The sequence below is a fragment of the Hemiscyllium ocellatum genome, chromosome 8 (assembly GCF_020745735.1).
Source record: "Hemiscyllium ocellatum isolate sHemOce1 chromosome 8, sHemOce1.pat.X.cur, whole genome shotgun sequence".
In the NCBI taxonomy this organism is placed as follows: Eukaryota; Metazoa; Chordata; class Chondrichthyes; order Orectolobiformes; family Hemiscylliidae; genus Hemiscyllium; species Hemiscyllium ocellatum.
Genome location: NC_083408.1, coordinates 41,136,896 through 41,153,843, shown reverse-complemented (window position 1 = coordinate 41,153,843; position 16,948 = coordinate 41,136,896). Strand labels below are relative to the sequence as shown.

General features: G+C 42.0%; 1 protein-coding gene across 1 annotated transcript in view; it reads left to right on the top strand.

Annotated features, from left to right (window-relative positions):
* dcaf5 (ddb1 and cul4 associated factor 5) overlaps positions 1-16,948 on the top strand; it is a 108,243-nt gene that overhangs the window by 47,106 nt on the left and 44,189 nt on the right. Inside the window, exon 6 of the mRNA XM_060828846.1 lies at positions 5,622-5,835. Coding sequence (XP_060684829.1) covers positions 5,622-5,835 — 214 coding nt within the window. The remainder of the gene's footprint in view (positions 1-5,621; positions 5,836-16,948) is intronic.

Sequence of the window (16,948 nt, the reverse complement as noted above, 5' to 3'; positions counted from 1 at the left end):
AATTGTCACATAATGTTCAGTTTCATTTGCAATTCTTCGGAGAATGAAATGGGTAAGAAGATCTGGACAAGATTCATATTTGAGTTGATAAGTGGCAAATGACATTTCTACCACGCAAATGCTGGGAAAGGACCCCCTCCAATGAGGGAATCTAGTCGTATTCCCTTAATATTCAATAGTATTGCCTTGGCTGAAACCACTGGTGCCAACATCCTGTGATTCACCATTGAAACAAAAAATAAGCAGGGCAAACCACATAAATACTGAGAAGCTAGATATTCTGGACTAACCACTTTCTGATTTCCTAATGTCTGTACAGCATCAACAAGGTACAAGTCACGTCTGACAGTGTTTCCCTATCTGCCTGGATAAATATAATGTAACAACATTCGAAGTTTGATGTAATCTCCTATGAAATAGCCTGCTTGATTAACAATTCATTTACCATATTCACATACTCCTCCACTAGCACACTGTGGATGCAGTGTGTATCATGTAAAAGAACCACTGTTGATGCACTTGCCAAGGATTATTTAATGTTGCTTTCCAAACCTACAGTTTTGATTATCCAGAAGAACAAACTGGCAAATGGGAATATTGCTATCTGCAGGTTCCTGTCAGAGTTATCCATTAGTGTGACTTTGAAATATATCACTGTTCCATCATTGTCTCTGTGTCGAAATCTTAGAACTCCCTTAAACCAAACCGCATGGACTACACTGGTTCAGGAGGCAACTCATCGTACCTCCTCAAAGCAATTAGAGATGGACAATTAATGTTGGCCTTGCAAGTAATGCTTCCATCCTATGAGCAAATTTTTGGGAAAAAAAAGGGACTTCCCTGAAGCATTATTGGATATGAAGGGTAAATTTAATGAGTGCTAGCTGTAAAAATCATGATTCTGGAAATCCGAAATAAAAGCAAAGTGCTGGAAAGAATCAGCAGCTGTGGAAAGAAAGACAGAGTTAGTATTTCAAGTTTTGATGTGACCTCAGAATGTTTTAATTTTTTAGTTAAAAATACACAATTTATTTAGGAATCCAGGGGTCTAATTTGTTCATTACAATCTGGACGATTACTGTTTCTTTTGTAGATTTGGTTTAAATGCATTAGCTGTCACTCTTGGCTGCATAGTTAACATTTACAGCTTAAGACATGCTGGACTTGATTTTAGAACTGTTTCATTTTTCTTGTTATATCTGGAAGGTCTTGTTTGTAGGGGGCCAAATGACTGGGCATGAAGATGATTAGGACTAGGACTGAAGGGATGTTGTTGGCTGACTGATTAGATTCCTTACAGTGTGGGAACAGGCCCTTCAGCCCAACAAGTCCACACACCCTCCGAAGAGTAACCCACCCAGACCATTTCCTTCTGACTAATGTACCTAACTCTATGCCAATTCAGCCAATTCACCTGACTTATACATCTTTGGAATGTGGGAGGAAGCCGGAGCACCCGGAGGAAACCCACGCATACACTGGGAAAATGTGCAAACTCCACACAGACAGTTACACGAGGCTGGAATTGAACCTGGGACCCTGGTGCTGTGAGTCAGCAGTGCTAACCACTGAGCCACTGTGCCACCCGTATGAATTACTTCAAGATGTATGTTTCTGAGGAGAGAGTGTGGGATTGTAAGAGCTTTGAGTCAGTCTGGTGGTATTACATATGACTTTTTAAAAATATAAGTAGAGAACTTGAAGTTTTGTAATATCTAATAATGATGGATGTGTAATTTGAACTTCAGGAGTTCCTTTAAATGTTTGTATGTTCTCTCAATTACCTGTGTTAGGTAGTTATACTCTCAGTAATTATGTGAACTCCTTTGATATTTTCCCCATGTAATGTGTGCCATGTAAAAGTTGAATCTTTTTAGTTATAAAGTAATTTGAGAGAAAAGAGGTTGACAGCTTAATATCTTTAAGCATTAAAAATATTTCTGCTGATTATTTGGATCTCTGCATAGAAAATATTAAATGCAGAAAGTACTATTGATGCTGGTGATCAAAAAATGGTTCATTTGACAAATATTTGCTCATTTTGAGAAGATTTGTAGCTCAGGTTGAGGTTCTGGATGTAGGTTTGCTGGCTGAACTGGAAGGTTAATTTTCAGATGTTTCGTCACCAAACTATGTAACATCTTCGGTGAGCTTCCAGATGAAGCACTGCTGGTGTTTCCTGCTTTCTATTTATATGTTTGGGTTTCCTTGGGTTGGCAATGTCATTTCCCGTGGTGATGTCATTTCCTGTTGTTTTTTTTTTACTCGGGGTGGCAAATGGAGTCCAAGTCAATGAGATTGTTGATGGAATTCTGGTTGGAATGCCATACTTCAATGAATTCTCATGTGTGTCTCTGTTTGGCTTATCCTAGGATGGATGTGTTGCCCCAGTTGAAGTAGTGTCTTTCCTTATCCCGGGATACATGAACATCAACTAGTCACAAAACAACCTGACCCCCTCTCACTAGTGTCCTTGCATACAGACAAGGAAGGACACCACTTCAACTGGGACAGCACAACCATCCTAGGACATGGCAAACAGAGACGCGCACGAGAATTCCTAGAAGCATGGCATTCCAACCAGAATTCTATCAACAAACACATTGACTTGGACCCCGTTTATCACCCCCTGAGAAAAAGAATGGGAAATGATGTCACCGCAGGAAATGACATCACCAACCGAAGGAAACCCAAACATAGAAAGCAGGAACCACCAGCAGAGCTTCACTTGGAGGCTCACTGAAGATGTTACCTAGTATGGTGAAGAAATGTCTGAAAATAAACCTTCCAGCTCAGCAAGCAAACCTACATCCACATTTGCTCATCTCACTTGTTCAATCATCCATATCAGACAACTGGAAAAAGGACATGACAGTCTCCTTTCTCTCGCAGGCACTTTCAAAGCCACAGCCACTGTGGCTGGATACGTATGTGTAAATCTCTCAAAGTAATTGATTCCGCAGTTGAAAGATGAGCTAACGGTCATTTTAGACTGGGTGCCTTTGTATTGTTTTAACACTAAGCAGTAGAATGTGTTATTCTCCTTTTGGCTTGTAAATCAGCAACCATATCATTGGCTAGCATGGGTTTACAATTAATATTTTTAAAAGGTTATCTTCTGTAGATGAACAAACTGAGAGTTTTTAATGAACTCTTCAAGGTCTTAGAAAAACAACTTATGATCTGTACAGCGTACCAGCTTTTTCTAATAATTAGTAATAATGATATACTTTTAATTATAACTGAGTGCCTTAAACCATGATAGGGAAATACATGGTTGAAGTAAGCACTTCGGCTATCTTTTAGATCGAGTCTGCCATTTTGATTAGATTAGATTCCCTACAGTGTGGAAACAGACCATTTGGCCCAACAAGTCCACACTGATCCTCTGAAGAGTAACCCACTATTTCCCTACATTTACCCCTGACCAATGCAACAATGGGCAATTTAGCATGGCCAGTTCACCTGATTTGCACATATTTGGGTTGTGGGAGGAAACCCATGCAGACACGGGGAGAATGTGCAAACTCTACACAGACAGTTGCCCGAGGTGGGAATCGAACCTGGGTCCGTGGTGCTGTGAAGCAGCAGTACTAGCCACTGTGCTGCCCAAACTTTTATCAGTTTGTTCTGAGGAAGTTTGTAAAGACAAGCGTTTTAACAGGAAGCAAGACGAGTTCTATTCTTATTGACCAAATTATACAACTTGTATTGGAATGGCTTTTGACTGCAGTTACAGATTGGTTGTTCTCTATTGTTTACAAATGTAAAATGCTTGATCAACTTTCCATACTTTGTTGCCTTGGCCAAGAGTTCTGAGAAATTCTTTTTGAAATTTTTAAGCAAAATATTCTCATAGATTAGTTCAGAAAATCTGTTAATAAGGAAGGAGGATGCGTACATTTTCTTGTAAATTTGTCATTATTCAGCAATCCAGTAGTGGAAGAAATATAATTGATGGAAAAAAAAATGGATAACTTTTAAATTGAAGAAAGCAAAATATTGTATCTTAATTCTTAGATTTTAGTTATTTTTATTTAGGTTCAAAGTTATTATTTCAAAACCAATTTCAAAATGTTTATTTGTGCTATGGGAAGCTGTCAACTGAAGATGCAGGATTTAGTAAGATCCTCCTATAATAAATTGAATCCATACACAATGAGATTCCAGTTATAGTCTGGAGAAAACAAGAATATATAAAATTGAGACTACTGTTATAATTAGAGGTTTGAGTAACTAGAAGAGTTGGTGTTGTTGTTAGAAAATAATTTTTTTTCTTATTTCTAGAACTACTCTCAGCACTTTGTTAGTCATCCTCGAGGTGAATATTTTTAATTTATAGGACATCTGACTTTGGCTGTATTGTGCAGTCGTACCAGCGATACATGAGTACCAATTTCTGTCAAGGAAATTCTAAACTCGCGCAGTGAATAAAAATGTTAAGTTAGAATGCTCCTTGTGGATTTTCATTGAAAAGCTACAGGCCGCATGAGGAACAGGATACTTATTTCTGTTGGTGTTGAATGGGGATATTTTTATACAATAAATGTATTATTGGAACAAATAAATCTACCAGCAAAGTTCAATCTATTTGTGCCTCTGTTGTTCTCTCCCATGCTCATAATCACTCACTAAACACCAGACTGAGGGGCAGTCAACTTTGATTGGGAATGTCAAAGGGTTCTTGTGACGCAGTAGCATTGTCCCTATCTCTGGGCGACAGGACCTGGCTTCCAAGTATCACCTCCTTCAGAGATGTGTCTCAATGCCTGAACTTTGGAAAAAATTGGGAATTCATTGTGACAGTTCTGGTAGAATACTTGTGGCTTATTGTGGTATACTAATAGACTGATTGTGTGACATTTAATGTCTTCTAATGCACTATAATCAGCTTTACAGCCTGAGGTGTTCACAAATAAATAAGCCAATGAATATCCTGTTGTAGATCAAAATATTTTCTGATACTGCGTTCAATGTACAGAATAGGTATGTTTGCATTGTATCCAGAAATCTTTGAGTATCTAACATGTCTTGAAGATTATATTTCTGTTCCTAATTTTATTTGCATTAAGATTCTCACTTTTTAAATATGTTTTCGATTATGCTAAAGCTAATATTTGGAAGGGGAGATTGTGATTGGTGGGCAGTGAAGTTAGAGAATTATGAAAGATTTATGATTTTGGCACATTAATTGAAATAATGAAATAAAAGTCAGAAAACTCTAAACCTGCAACACTGGATTCCAGTGATTTCGATCCCAGCGTGAAAGGGTTGACTTGAAATACATTATTCCTGAAGGCGTTTTGCTAACTCTCAACCAGTGAATTTGAGGACAATATGAATTCTTGCATTATCAATTGAGCTTCTGTTTCTGGACAAATCTGCAATCGGTTAATTGTGGTGTGAAAAGATGCTGCTTAATCAACATGCAGAGTTCACATGTCTGAGCAGAAGTTGTTTTTCTCTGAAAACATTGGTTCCTTGTCTGAGGCAGATGGGTTTATTACAGATTTCTAAACAACAGAAACTTGTGGCAAAGATAAAAGTGCATTAATAATCAGAATTTATGCAGGTGGGTAGTCTGCTAGGATTTCTTGTAACCCCCTGTGTTCTTCTTGTAGCTCCTTGCTCCGTTATGGAGGAAAACTTCCTATGCAGAGTGCCATGAGTGTCCGCTTCAATAGTAGTGGGACCCAGCTGTTGGCACTGCGGCGTCGCCTCCCTCCAGTATTATATGACATTCATTCGCCACAGTCTGTGTTTGAGTTTGATAACCAAGGATATTTCAATTCCTGCACTATGAAGAGCTGTTGCTTTGCAGGAGACCGTGATCAAGTAAGTAAACACCATTTAAAAGGAATGATTGGAAAAGTAGCTTTTAGCTACTTACATTGTCATCCAGGGTCTGAGAGACCTTGAGAGTAAGCTGATTGCTCACCATTGAATGAAATTATATTAAGAATTGCTGAGTCGAGTTATGTGTCCATAAATAAAGGTGATATACTGAGCTGTTTTAGGCAACGTATCACATTGTTCAGTAGTCTGTTAAACTATATGAGAAGTAGCAAGAAGAAATTGTCATATTTTTTTTAAAAACTGACATTAACAGTGGGGGGTGGGGGTAACTAAGAGCTGTGCTATACGAGGATTTGGAAACCTTTTCCATGAAGGTAAAATGCCTATTGCTTTTTGCATTTCTTGGACATATTTCCCTGGCATTCATACGAGACTATGTTGTTTCTGTTATTCAGTGCAGCAGTATGTTTGGAATGTCTGGTGGACTTGCTATATTTTTATTTGCCTACGTAGTGAGAGCTTTGCCTGTATGGATGAGCTCATAGACTTGAGATTTTGTTAAATATAGTTACAGGCAAGACCTTTTGAGTGTTGTGTGCAGTGTCTGTTAAAATATTTTAGTTCTCTTCCTTTTAGTAAATGGGAATAAAACAAAAATTAATATTCTTTAACAAATTGAGTGGTAAATTAGACTTTAACAGGGTGGGTGTGTTTGGATTAGCATTACTGTTCATGATAAGAATCAGCAGAAGTGAAATGTGGATTGTAGGGTGGGGGTTCATTTGGCTGGATGGTTAGTTTGCAGTGCAGAGTGATGCCAATAGTGTGACTTCAATTCCTGCACTATGAGGGGCTGTCCTTCTCAATCTCTCCCCTCGCCTGAGGCATGATGACCCAAGGTTAAACCACCATTAGTCACCGGTCTCTAATGAGACGCAAGTCCTATGTTGCAGAAGAACTATGGCAACTTTACTGTTACCTATTGTGGATTATACTTCAGGTCGTAACTGGGCAAAGCATATTGCTCAGCATGTAAATTGCATCATGCTTGTAGATTGGTGGAATGCTGGTGAAAGTTTCCATTTGAGTTAAAAGTGTGCTATTTCACCTCACTGATATCCCACATTCACATGTAGACTTGTGGAGGTGCTGACCAAAGTTTCAGTTGCCCTGAGATTGCAGTCATACATAATGATGGATTTTTGTGTATCATTGAAGTATGAAATTCCTGTTATATCAGCATAAAAATGGCCGTTTAATATTTGGAAATTTTAATTCAAAGCCATTGAAATGTGATTGGCATGCCTGTTAAAATGGCACTATTTTTCTTTTGAAAAACTATTGTCCCTCGACCTTGAATTCTAAAACAACTATGTGTCATATGAATTGTTTGACAATATGCATTTGCTGTTTTTCTTTAGCAGAAGTGCCGTCACTTCAGAATTTTCCATTGTAATTAAGCCAGTTTTTATTCATGCTGCTAAAACTGAACATTTTTCACTTTGTTCTCTTTAAGTGTACTGAGTTTGTATCATTTTTCATTGTTAATGATATAAGATGACAGTATTTTTTTATTTATTTTAAAGACACCCATAACACCATCCCTCAGCTCCAGCAAGTACAAGGACTTCAGGAACTCTATTGCAATGAAGATTACAAACAGCAGCTCAGCTGCCTTTTCCACCTCCTATTCCTTCACTAATTCTCAATCCGTCGTATTCCTTCCCCTTTATCACACACCCTTTGAAGGTTCCTACTATTAACTGTACCGCTGTATCAGTTTAACACAAATTGTCATTGAAAAATCCTGTGCTAGCTGTTTTTTTAATATTAAATAGGAGAAAGTGAGGACTGCAGATCAGAGCTGAAAAATATGTTGCTGGAAAAGTACAGCACGTCAGGCAGCATCCAAGGAGCAGGAGAATTGACGTTTCGGGCAAAACCCTTCTTCAGGAATGAGGAAGGTGTGCCAAGCAGGCTAAGATAAAAGGTAGGGAGGAGAGACTTGGGGGAGGGGCGTTGTGAATGCGATAAGTGGAAGGAGGTTAAGGTGAGGGTGATAGGCCAGAGAGGGGGTGGGGGCGGAGAGGTTGAGAAGAAGATTGCAGGTCAAGAAGGTGGTGCTGAGTCAGAGGGTTGGAACTGGCCTCTTATCCGCCCTCGATCTATTCAAACTTGTCCACCCCTTTCACCCACTCCAACCTCTCACACTCGCAACGTGCAGCCCTCCACTCCAACCCCAACCTCACTATCAAACCAGCAGACAAGGGAGGCGCGGTGGTAGTTTGGCGCACTGATCTTTACATTGCTGAGGCTAAACGCCAACTTGCATACACCTCCTCCTACTGCCCCCTTGACCATGACCCCACCTCCCACCACCAAACCATCATCTCCCAGACCATCCATAACCTCATCACCTCAGGGGATCTCCCATCCACTGCCTCCAACCTCATAGTCCAACAACCCCGCACCGCCCACTTCTACCTCCTGCCCAAAATCCACAAACCTGACCGACCCATCGTCTCGGCCTCCTCCTGCCCCACCGAACTCATCTCTGCATACCTTGACACAGTCCTGTCCCCTTTAGTCCAAGAACTCCCCACCTACGTTTGGGACACCACCCATGCCCTCCACCTCCTCCATGATTTTCACTTCCTCAGCCCCCAACGCCTTATCTTCACCATAGACATCCAATCCCTATACACCTCCATCCCCCATCATGAAGGCCTGAAAGCCCTCTGCTTCTTCCTTTCCCGCCGTACCAACCAGTACCCTTCCACTGACACCCTCCTTGGACTGACTGAACTGGTCCTCACTCTGAACAACTTCTCTTTCCAATCCTCCCAGTTCCTCCAAACCAAAGGATTAGCCATGGGCACCCGCATGGGCCCCAGCTATGTCTGCCTCTTCACAGAATATGTGGAACAGTCCATCTTCCGCAGCTACACTGGCACCACCCCCTACCTTTTCCTCCGCTACATCGATGACTGTATCGACGCTACCTCGTGCTCCCACGAGGAGGTTGAACAGTTCATCCACTTTACTAACACCTTCCAGCCTGACCTCAAATTTACCTGGACCATCTCCGACTCCTCCTTCCCCTTCCTAGACCTCTCCATTTCTATCTCGGGCGACTCAACCCGACCAACTCCCACGGCTACCTAGATTACACCACCTCCCACCCTGCCCCCTGTAAAAATGCCATCCCATATTCCCAATTTCTTCGCCTCCGCTGCATCTGCTCCCAGGAGGACCAATTCCAGTACCGAACAGCCCAGATGGCCATTTCTTCAAAGACCGCAAATTCCCCTCAGACGTGATCGACGATGCCCTCCACCGCATCGCCTCCACTTCCCGCTCCTCCACCCTTGAACCCTGCCCCTCCAATCGCCACCAGGACAGAACCCCACTGGTCCTCACCTACCACCCACCAACCTCCATATACATTGTATCATCCTTCGTCATTTCCGCCACCTCCAAACAGACCCCACCATCAAGGATATATTTCCCTCCCCTCCCCTATCAGCGTTCCAGAAAGACCACTCCCTCCGTGACTCCCTCGTCAGGTCCACACCTCCCCCACCAACCCAACCTCCACTCCCGGCACCTTCCCCTGCAACCACAAGAAATGCAAAACTTGCGCCCTCACCTCCCTCCTCGGCCCCAAGGGATCCTTCCATTCCGTCACAAATTCACCTGCATCTCCACACACATCATTTACTGCATCTGCTGCACCCGATGTAGCCGCCTCTGAATTGGGGAGACAGGCCACCTACTTGCGGAATGTCTCAGAGAACACCTCTGGGACACCCGCACCAACCAACCCAACCACCCCGTGGCTGAACACTTTAATTCCCCCTCCCACTGCACCAAGGACATGCAGGTCCTTGGCCTCCTCCACCGCCAGACCATGGCAACACGACGCCTGGAGGAAGAGCGCCTCATCTTCCGCCTAGGAACCCTCCAACCACAAGGGATGAATGCAGATTTCTCCAGCTTCCTCATTCCCCCCCCATCTCAGTCCCAACCCTCAGACTCAGCACTGCCTTCTTGACCTGCAGTCTTCTTCCTGACCTATCCGGCCTATTACCCTGGAAATGCGATAGGTGGAAGGACCTTAACCTCCTTCCACCTATCGCATTTCCAACGCCCCTCCCCCAAGTCCCTCCTCCCTACCTTTTATCTTAGCCTGCTTGGCACACCTTCCTCATTCCTGAAGAAGGGCTTATGCCCGAAATGTCGATTCTCCTGCTCCTTGGATGCTGCCTGACCTGCTGCGCTTTTCCAGCAACACATTTTTCAGCTTTTTTATATTAAATCCATGCTTGTCCAAATGACTCTTAATTTCTAAAATGCTTCGCTACCACTAACATTAAAATAACTGACCCATACTCGCCAGGTTTATCCTTCACTTTTATTGAAAAAGGTACAATACATGCTTTCCTTCAGTTTTCCAGGAGGCTTGGAAGGCTATGGCTGACAGGAAACAGTGGTTATTTTTCAGCTTAACAAACTGTCACTTGTGGAGTGCAACAGACATCAGTTCTAGAGCCTCAAGCACTTACAATCTATATTAATGAACTTGATGAAATGACTTGAGAGTATTGTATCGAGGTTTGCTGATGCTAATAAGATAGTTGGGACACCAAGTTGAGGAAAGGATACTGAGAGTCAAAAAAGGGATATAGTTAGATTAAGTGATGGGGCAAAAAATGTGACAGATGGAGTATTTTGTGAGATTGCCCACTTTGACAGGAAGAGTGAGAAATTATGGGTGGCACAGTGGTTAGCACTGCTGCCTCACAGCGCCAGAGACCCAAGTTCGATTCCAGCCTCTGGCGACTGTCTGTGTGGAGTTTGCACGTTCTCCCTGTGTCTGCGTGGGTTTCCTCCGGGTACTCCGGTTTCCTCCCACAGTCCAAAGATGTGCAGGTTAGGTGAATTGGCCATGCTAAATTACCCGTAGTGTGGGGTAAATGGGTCTGGGTGGGTTGCGCTTTGGTGGGTCGGTGTGGACTTGTTGGGCCGAAGGGCCTGTTTCCACACTGTAAGTAATCTAATCTAATCAGCGAATTTGAGAGACTGCAAGATGCTATGGTGCAGAGGGATCTGGGACATCTTGTAACTGAAGCACAAAGACAGCATGCAAGTACAGGAAGTCATTAGGGAGGCACAAGGAATGTTGGCCTTTATTGCAAGGGGGATGGAGTATCAAAGTTATATAGGGCATTGGTGTGAGTGCATGAATGTCTTGTGTGCAGATTTGATATCCTTAAGGAGGGGTGGGAGACTCTTCAGAGAATGTTTACTATGCTGATCATTGGGCTGAAGGTTAATGAGCCTATATTCTGCATTTAGAAGAATGTGAGATGATCTTATTGAAACATCTGTTGGGGGCTTGCCAAGGTAGATGCTGTGTGAATGTTTTCACTGAGAGCAGTGAAAGTTGGGTTATTTAACTGAGTTAGACAGATTCTGTAAGGAAGTTGAGGATAATTGAGGGCTGGGTGGCAGGAAGGAAAGTAGAATTACTGCCACTAGGAGGTTAGCCATGATGGTGCAATGTGGTGGAGAAGGCTCATATGGCTACACATGCTCCTATTATATAAACACAGTAATAATTCCTGTAGTATTGTCAAACTAGGGAGTACTTTGCCTTGTGCAGCTAAAGTGCAAAAATTATGTTTTTCAACTCACATTATCTGGTATGTTTAAAACTATTCTTTCTCAGTTTAGCACTTTCATGGCTTTATCCAATGTATAGCTGAACCACAGAGACTCAAAGGCACAGGGTTCAGCCCTCAATCTGTGCTTAATTAGCTGCAGTATTATCATAGTCCATTCCCATCACATTTCATCGTAACTTCTGATCCAGCATTGCGTATCTAGTACTGGGTGCTGTCTTAGATAGCTTCCTGTCTAGATGTAGCCGTCTATCTATCTGTCTCTTTTTCTCCACCTCGCTCTCTCTCTCGCTCTCTCTCTATTCCTGGTCATGTTTCAGGCTGTGGTTTACCTTTTTGCTGGCAAGATTGCATGTTGCAAACAGAATGGTGTCTAAATAAGTTGAAGCATTACATCATCAGTCTGAACTGATTTAAAAGCCTGGAAATAATTCAGAATAATAGTTTGCTTGTTTGGTAAAGTGTTTTGGTCAAATACCTATTGAAACCCTGGAGGCAGAACTATTTTCATTTTTGTGTGCTTCCTCATTTAGAAAAATGGTGGAGGAGGAAACAGAAAACTGGGTATCAAGCAAAAGAGAAAATTTAGCAAGGGGTGAACTGAATGTCTGCTCATCAGTGCATGTCCTGTAGCTTTAGAAGATGAACGTGCACATTTTTTAGTGTGTGTGAGCATGTACTGCAGACAGACACCGGGGCTGGCATGACTATTCTGGCATGGGATTATGCTCAGTATGGACCTGGAGCGATTGAAGGGTCTATTTATTTGTAGTATGTCTCTGAGGAGAATTTGACATCTGGTTCTAAAAGGGACGTGCTGGGATGCAAGGACCCGACATTATCTAGCATCAACATAGATTAGTGAAATCTGGTGTGAGACATGTATAGCAGAGATCAGGATGAACTGGCATCTATCAAAGTAGGGAGGAATAGGAGGGAGAATCGTTGAGACCAAAATTGAGAAAGGTGGGTGTTTGAAGAAATGCAAATGTACTTGACATATTAACTGGCTTGCCAGTCATCTGATCTCTACCTCTGTTATAAGTGAACCTTGAAGTTCAGGTGCATGGTTCTCTGAAAGTGGAGTTACAGGTAGACAAGGCAGTTTTGGCACACTGGCCTTTATCAATCAGGGCATTGAGTATAGAACTTGGGAACTTATGTTGCAGTTGTACAGGACATTGGTGAGGCCGTACTTGGAGTATTGTGTTCAGTTCTGGTCACCTTGCTTTATGGAGGATGTTGTTAAACTGTATAGAGTGCAGAAGAGATTTACAAGGATGTTGTCAGTACTCAACAATCTGAATTATAGGGAGAGGTTGGACAAGGTAGGATGGTTTCTTTAGAGTATAGGGGACTGAGGGGAGGTTCTTATAGAACCGTTTAAGGTGCTGAGAGGCAAAGATAGGGTGAATGCACTGTCTTTTTCCCAGGTTTGGGGAATCAAGGACTGGAAGGCATCAGTTTAAAGTTTGAGGGGAAACAATAAAAGGGAACCTGAGAAGCAACTTTTTTACACAGAGTGGTACACATATGGAATGAGCTGCCAGTTGAAGTGGTTGAGGCAGGTAGATTAACAACATTTAAAAGATGTTTGGACAAATACATGGATAGGAAAGGATTGGAAGGATGTGGGGCTCAGTGCAGGGAAATGCAATTAGCATTGATGGACATTTTGGTCGGCATGGATCTGTCTCTGTGCTGTGGGACTCTGACTCTAAGTTCTTTTGTGTGCAGTCTATGGCAACCATCCCAGATGTCACTTATTACGTTGTGTCAGAAATGGTAAGCTGAAAATATATGGACTTACAGAAGGAAACAAAGAAGAAGTTTACCTTAAAAAAAAATTAGTTTGCAGCTTTGGATTTGGGTCAAAATAGCAGATAAATCTTCTACCCCTACTTCTGCAAAAATTAAACATGAAACAGAATTGAAAATTTTTCCACAGAGTGGTAAAACTATGAAGTAGCTGCAGAATTCAGTAAAAACAATGAACAAATCAGATGAGTACCCTGTTATAAATGCTAAACAAAGTCTTTCAGGTCTTACCGAATGGCAGAAAAGCGAAAAAGAGATTTTGCAGGCATTGAAGACACAATTTAAACCCATATCAGTTTAACTTAAAAGCAGTGTGTGTTCCGCATCAGAGTTCAAGTGGAGAGGGAGCTTATTGATCAGGAGGTGACTGTGCTACTACATGTTTCGATTGTCCAAACTCTCAAGGTTTAGTGATAAGATGTCATCAGAAACAGTTTTATCTTACATAGGAGGGATTTTACTGGGCAGCAAGGAATGGGGAATGTAGGAAATGGATGATGGGAGAAGGGAAGAGGATTTGGACTGAGGGAAAGTTGGGAAAGCGGGAGGGTGTAATGCGGATGGGGTTGGACAGACCAGATCGCTGCAGAGTTTTGAGAGGTGAGGGAGACGGCATCTGGGGGATTTAGGGGTACAGGAGACACTGAGGGGAAGAGATCAAGCCAAGAATGCTGCAGGGGGAGCGGGAATTGTGTGGGAGGGTGGGGTTGGAAGTGAGGAAGGGGAATCACAAAAAGATGTGGGGAGAGGAAGCAGGGGTGGAGGGAGGGGTCAGGGAGGCTTTTGGGATGAGGAGGAGGAAATGCCAAAGCAGCTGAGGTGGTGGTGGTCCCTGATTGCTAAAAAGGGAGGGGGGGTTTTGGTAAGGGAAATGGAGTGGTCACAGGGGGAGGGGAAGCCACATTTGTGGAGGAGGGACAGGCTGAAGATGCTAAGGGAGAGACAGATGGTGTGCTGGAGATATAGATGGGAAGACCAAAGGGGAAGGAGTTGGGGAGATATGAAATCCACAAGGTAACGTTGGGAGAAAATGGGTAAGCTACAAGGGGATGGGAGCAAGGAGAGAGGGACGGGAGGCTGCAAGGCGAGGGGTGAGTGTGGTGAGTAGACTGGAAGGTCACAAAGTTTGGGACGGAGAGACAAGTAACAAAGCAGGGAGAATAGTTTTAAAGCTTTCAAATAATCTTTGAGAACTTGAAATCACTGAGAAAATCACTTCCACATGAATGTGGAATCTCTAGCTTAATGCTGCGTATATTCAGGAACTGTGTGTTGAATACACCATGGATGCTTTAGTAATGAGCAGTAAGTCAGCTGTTAAATTATTGTTTGGTGTATTAAGGTTGGTTAAAATGTTGTGGATATGTGATGTGATCTCACAAATCTGCAAGTTGAAGATTTTTATGTATTCAAGTTTGCGTAAGTTATTTTTGAGGAGTAGTAATTGCCAGCTTATAATGTGTTGTCTTCTGCCAATTTAAATCCTGTGTGTCTGTGTAATTAATGCTTCTTTGTGTGTCGGGGCTTTAAGTTTAATGGTGTTTGTTGATTATTGATGTTGGTATTGGTGAATTCTTCTAATTCTGCTTCCTTTAGCAAAATATCACACAGTACATATATCAGTACAGAAAGTAATGTTACCATGTGATTGCATCATTTAAAATGGAGTTAGTGAGAATGAAAAAGCAGCCATTGAAAACCAAAAAGTAAACTTGAAGAGGAGCCTTCCAATATGGATTTCGTGCCCTGATGTAGCTTTTACCTCCACTGTAAATGCGTTGGTATGGTAACCAATAAAGACATCCCTTGAATGAGTGAAGTTTTGGTGTTGATCTCCCACCTGACTACGCAACAAATGTTTTCTAATTAACTTGTTCAGAGATGTTATTACTCACCTCTGGAGCATATGGAGCTTGAACCTTGAGCCAGCCTCCTTACTGAGAGATAGGGACACGACCACTGTGCCACAAGAGCCCTCCGCAATCAGATGATGTAAGTAATTATTTTGCTCTGGTTGTTTTGGCTGCTAAACAAGCAGAGCTAAAGTCAATTGTTCTATTCATTGGCTCTGAGGATTTAACCTTCAAATAGATTTGGCATTTATTTTGGGCATTATTAGCCTAAACGCCATCTTAAAATCCCCTGTTCAATTTCACATACCTGCCAGCGTGAACAGAGCCAACTTTGCATTGAATAGAACAAATTAATGACCTGTTCTTTTTGTATTTTTTTAGAGAAGTTAATTGGGTAGTTTTCTAACAATTGGTAAACATATAACAAAATAGTGCCAGAAGGATGGATTCAAGGGAATCAAGTCCCATTGGCCCCAGATGTGTGTCATAATAAGGTGATTATACCAGTACATACAAGTCCGATTTAGTCAGCAATGATAGTACAGTGGTGACCATTGCTGCCTTCTGAGCAGATTGACCTAATTCAATTCCTGACGATCACAGGTTGTGAATTTTAAGGACTTTTGTGGAATAGTAGTAGTGAGCCAGAAGAAGGCCTATGTTCAAACCTCCCTTGCTTCAGAGGAGTGTCATCACAAAAGGTGGATTAAAAATACCTGTAACAAAGTATCTCTCAGGGCTCTTCTGGATCAGTGATACTGTCTGTATTTCTGGGCCAGGAGACCTGGCTGAGAGGTGTTACAGAAGTTAGGAATTTTTATTTATCCTTTAAGTGCTAATTGTGACCCAAAATCTGAAATGCAGCAGTATTCTAATCTTGATAACCTACCAGCCTCCTATAATTTCATCTAAACTTAGTTCATTTGGGAGTTAGTTCAGCCCTACATTGGGAATTTACATTTCCTAACCAGGAATGTGGGCTACAATAAACGCAGTGTACTAATTTACTTTCTCTGGCTCCAGGTAGTTGACAGCTTGATGAAGCATGCACGGCAGGATTTGGTGTGGAATGCTGTCAATTTGTTTCCTTTGGCGTTATACCTCCTGGACTCAAAGTCCCCTACTGTAGAAACTGCTGCTTCAATGGATTTCCAGAAGGTTTTTTTAACGATAGATTCTTAGAAAAAATAAAGCACACAAAATCCAAGGGTAATATGGGTCAGTGATTATTTGGAAAGTAGGAAGAAAAATGTAGGGAAAGGGATATACGGAGAGCAAGGAAAGCATGACAAAAAGATATATTTTGTTCAGAAGAACATAACAAGTCCCAGGAATCTATACTGAGAATATAGCTTGTAGAAATTCAAGTTGGCAGGTGACACTAGGTTGGCAGACATGATGGGAACATGATTACATGAATAGTCAAAATGAGCTGATTTCAGTTTATTAATGGCTGTTGTGAAGTCATCCGCCTCGTTCCAGGAAACACACATCTGAATATTTTTTTTCTGGGGCCCTCTTGTGGAACAGTGGAAGTGTCCTTACCCCTTAATTGGAAGGTCCAGGTTCAAGTCTCATTTGCTGTTAGAGGTGTGATAACCTCTCTGAGCAGGTAGTTTAGAAAAGTAGGTTAAATAAAAAGTTGCTATCAGGAGATTAAGAACTGTGGAGGAACAAATGGTCTCGTCTTTGGGTTTTGTGTTATTGGTGAGCAGGTACAAAAATCTATCAAAATGGCTGATGGAATTTGAAGCCTTTTGCTTAGATTTCTGTTTGGTAAGCATAGCTGGAACTGTC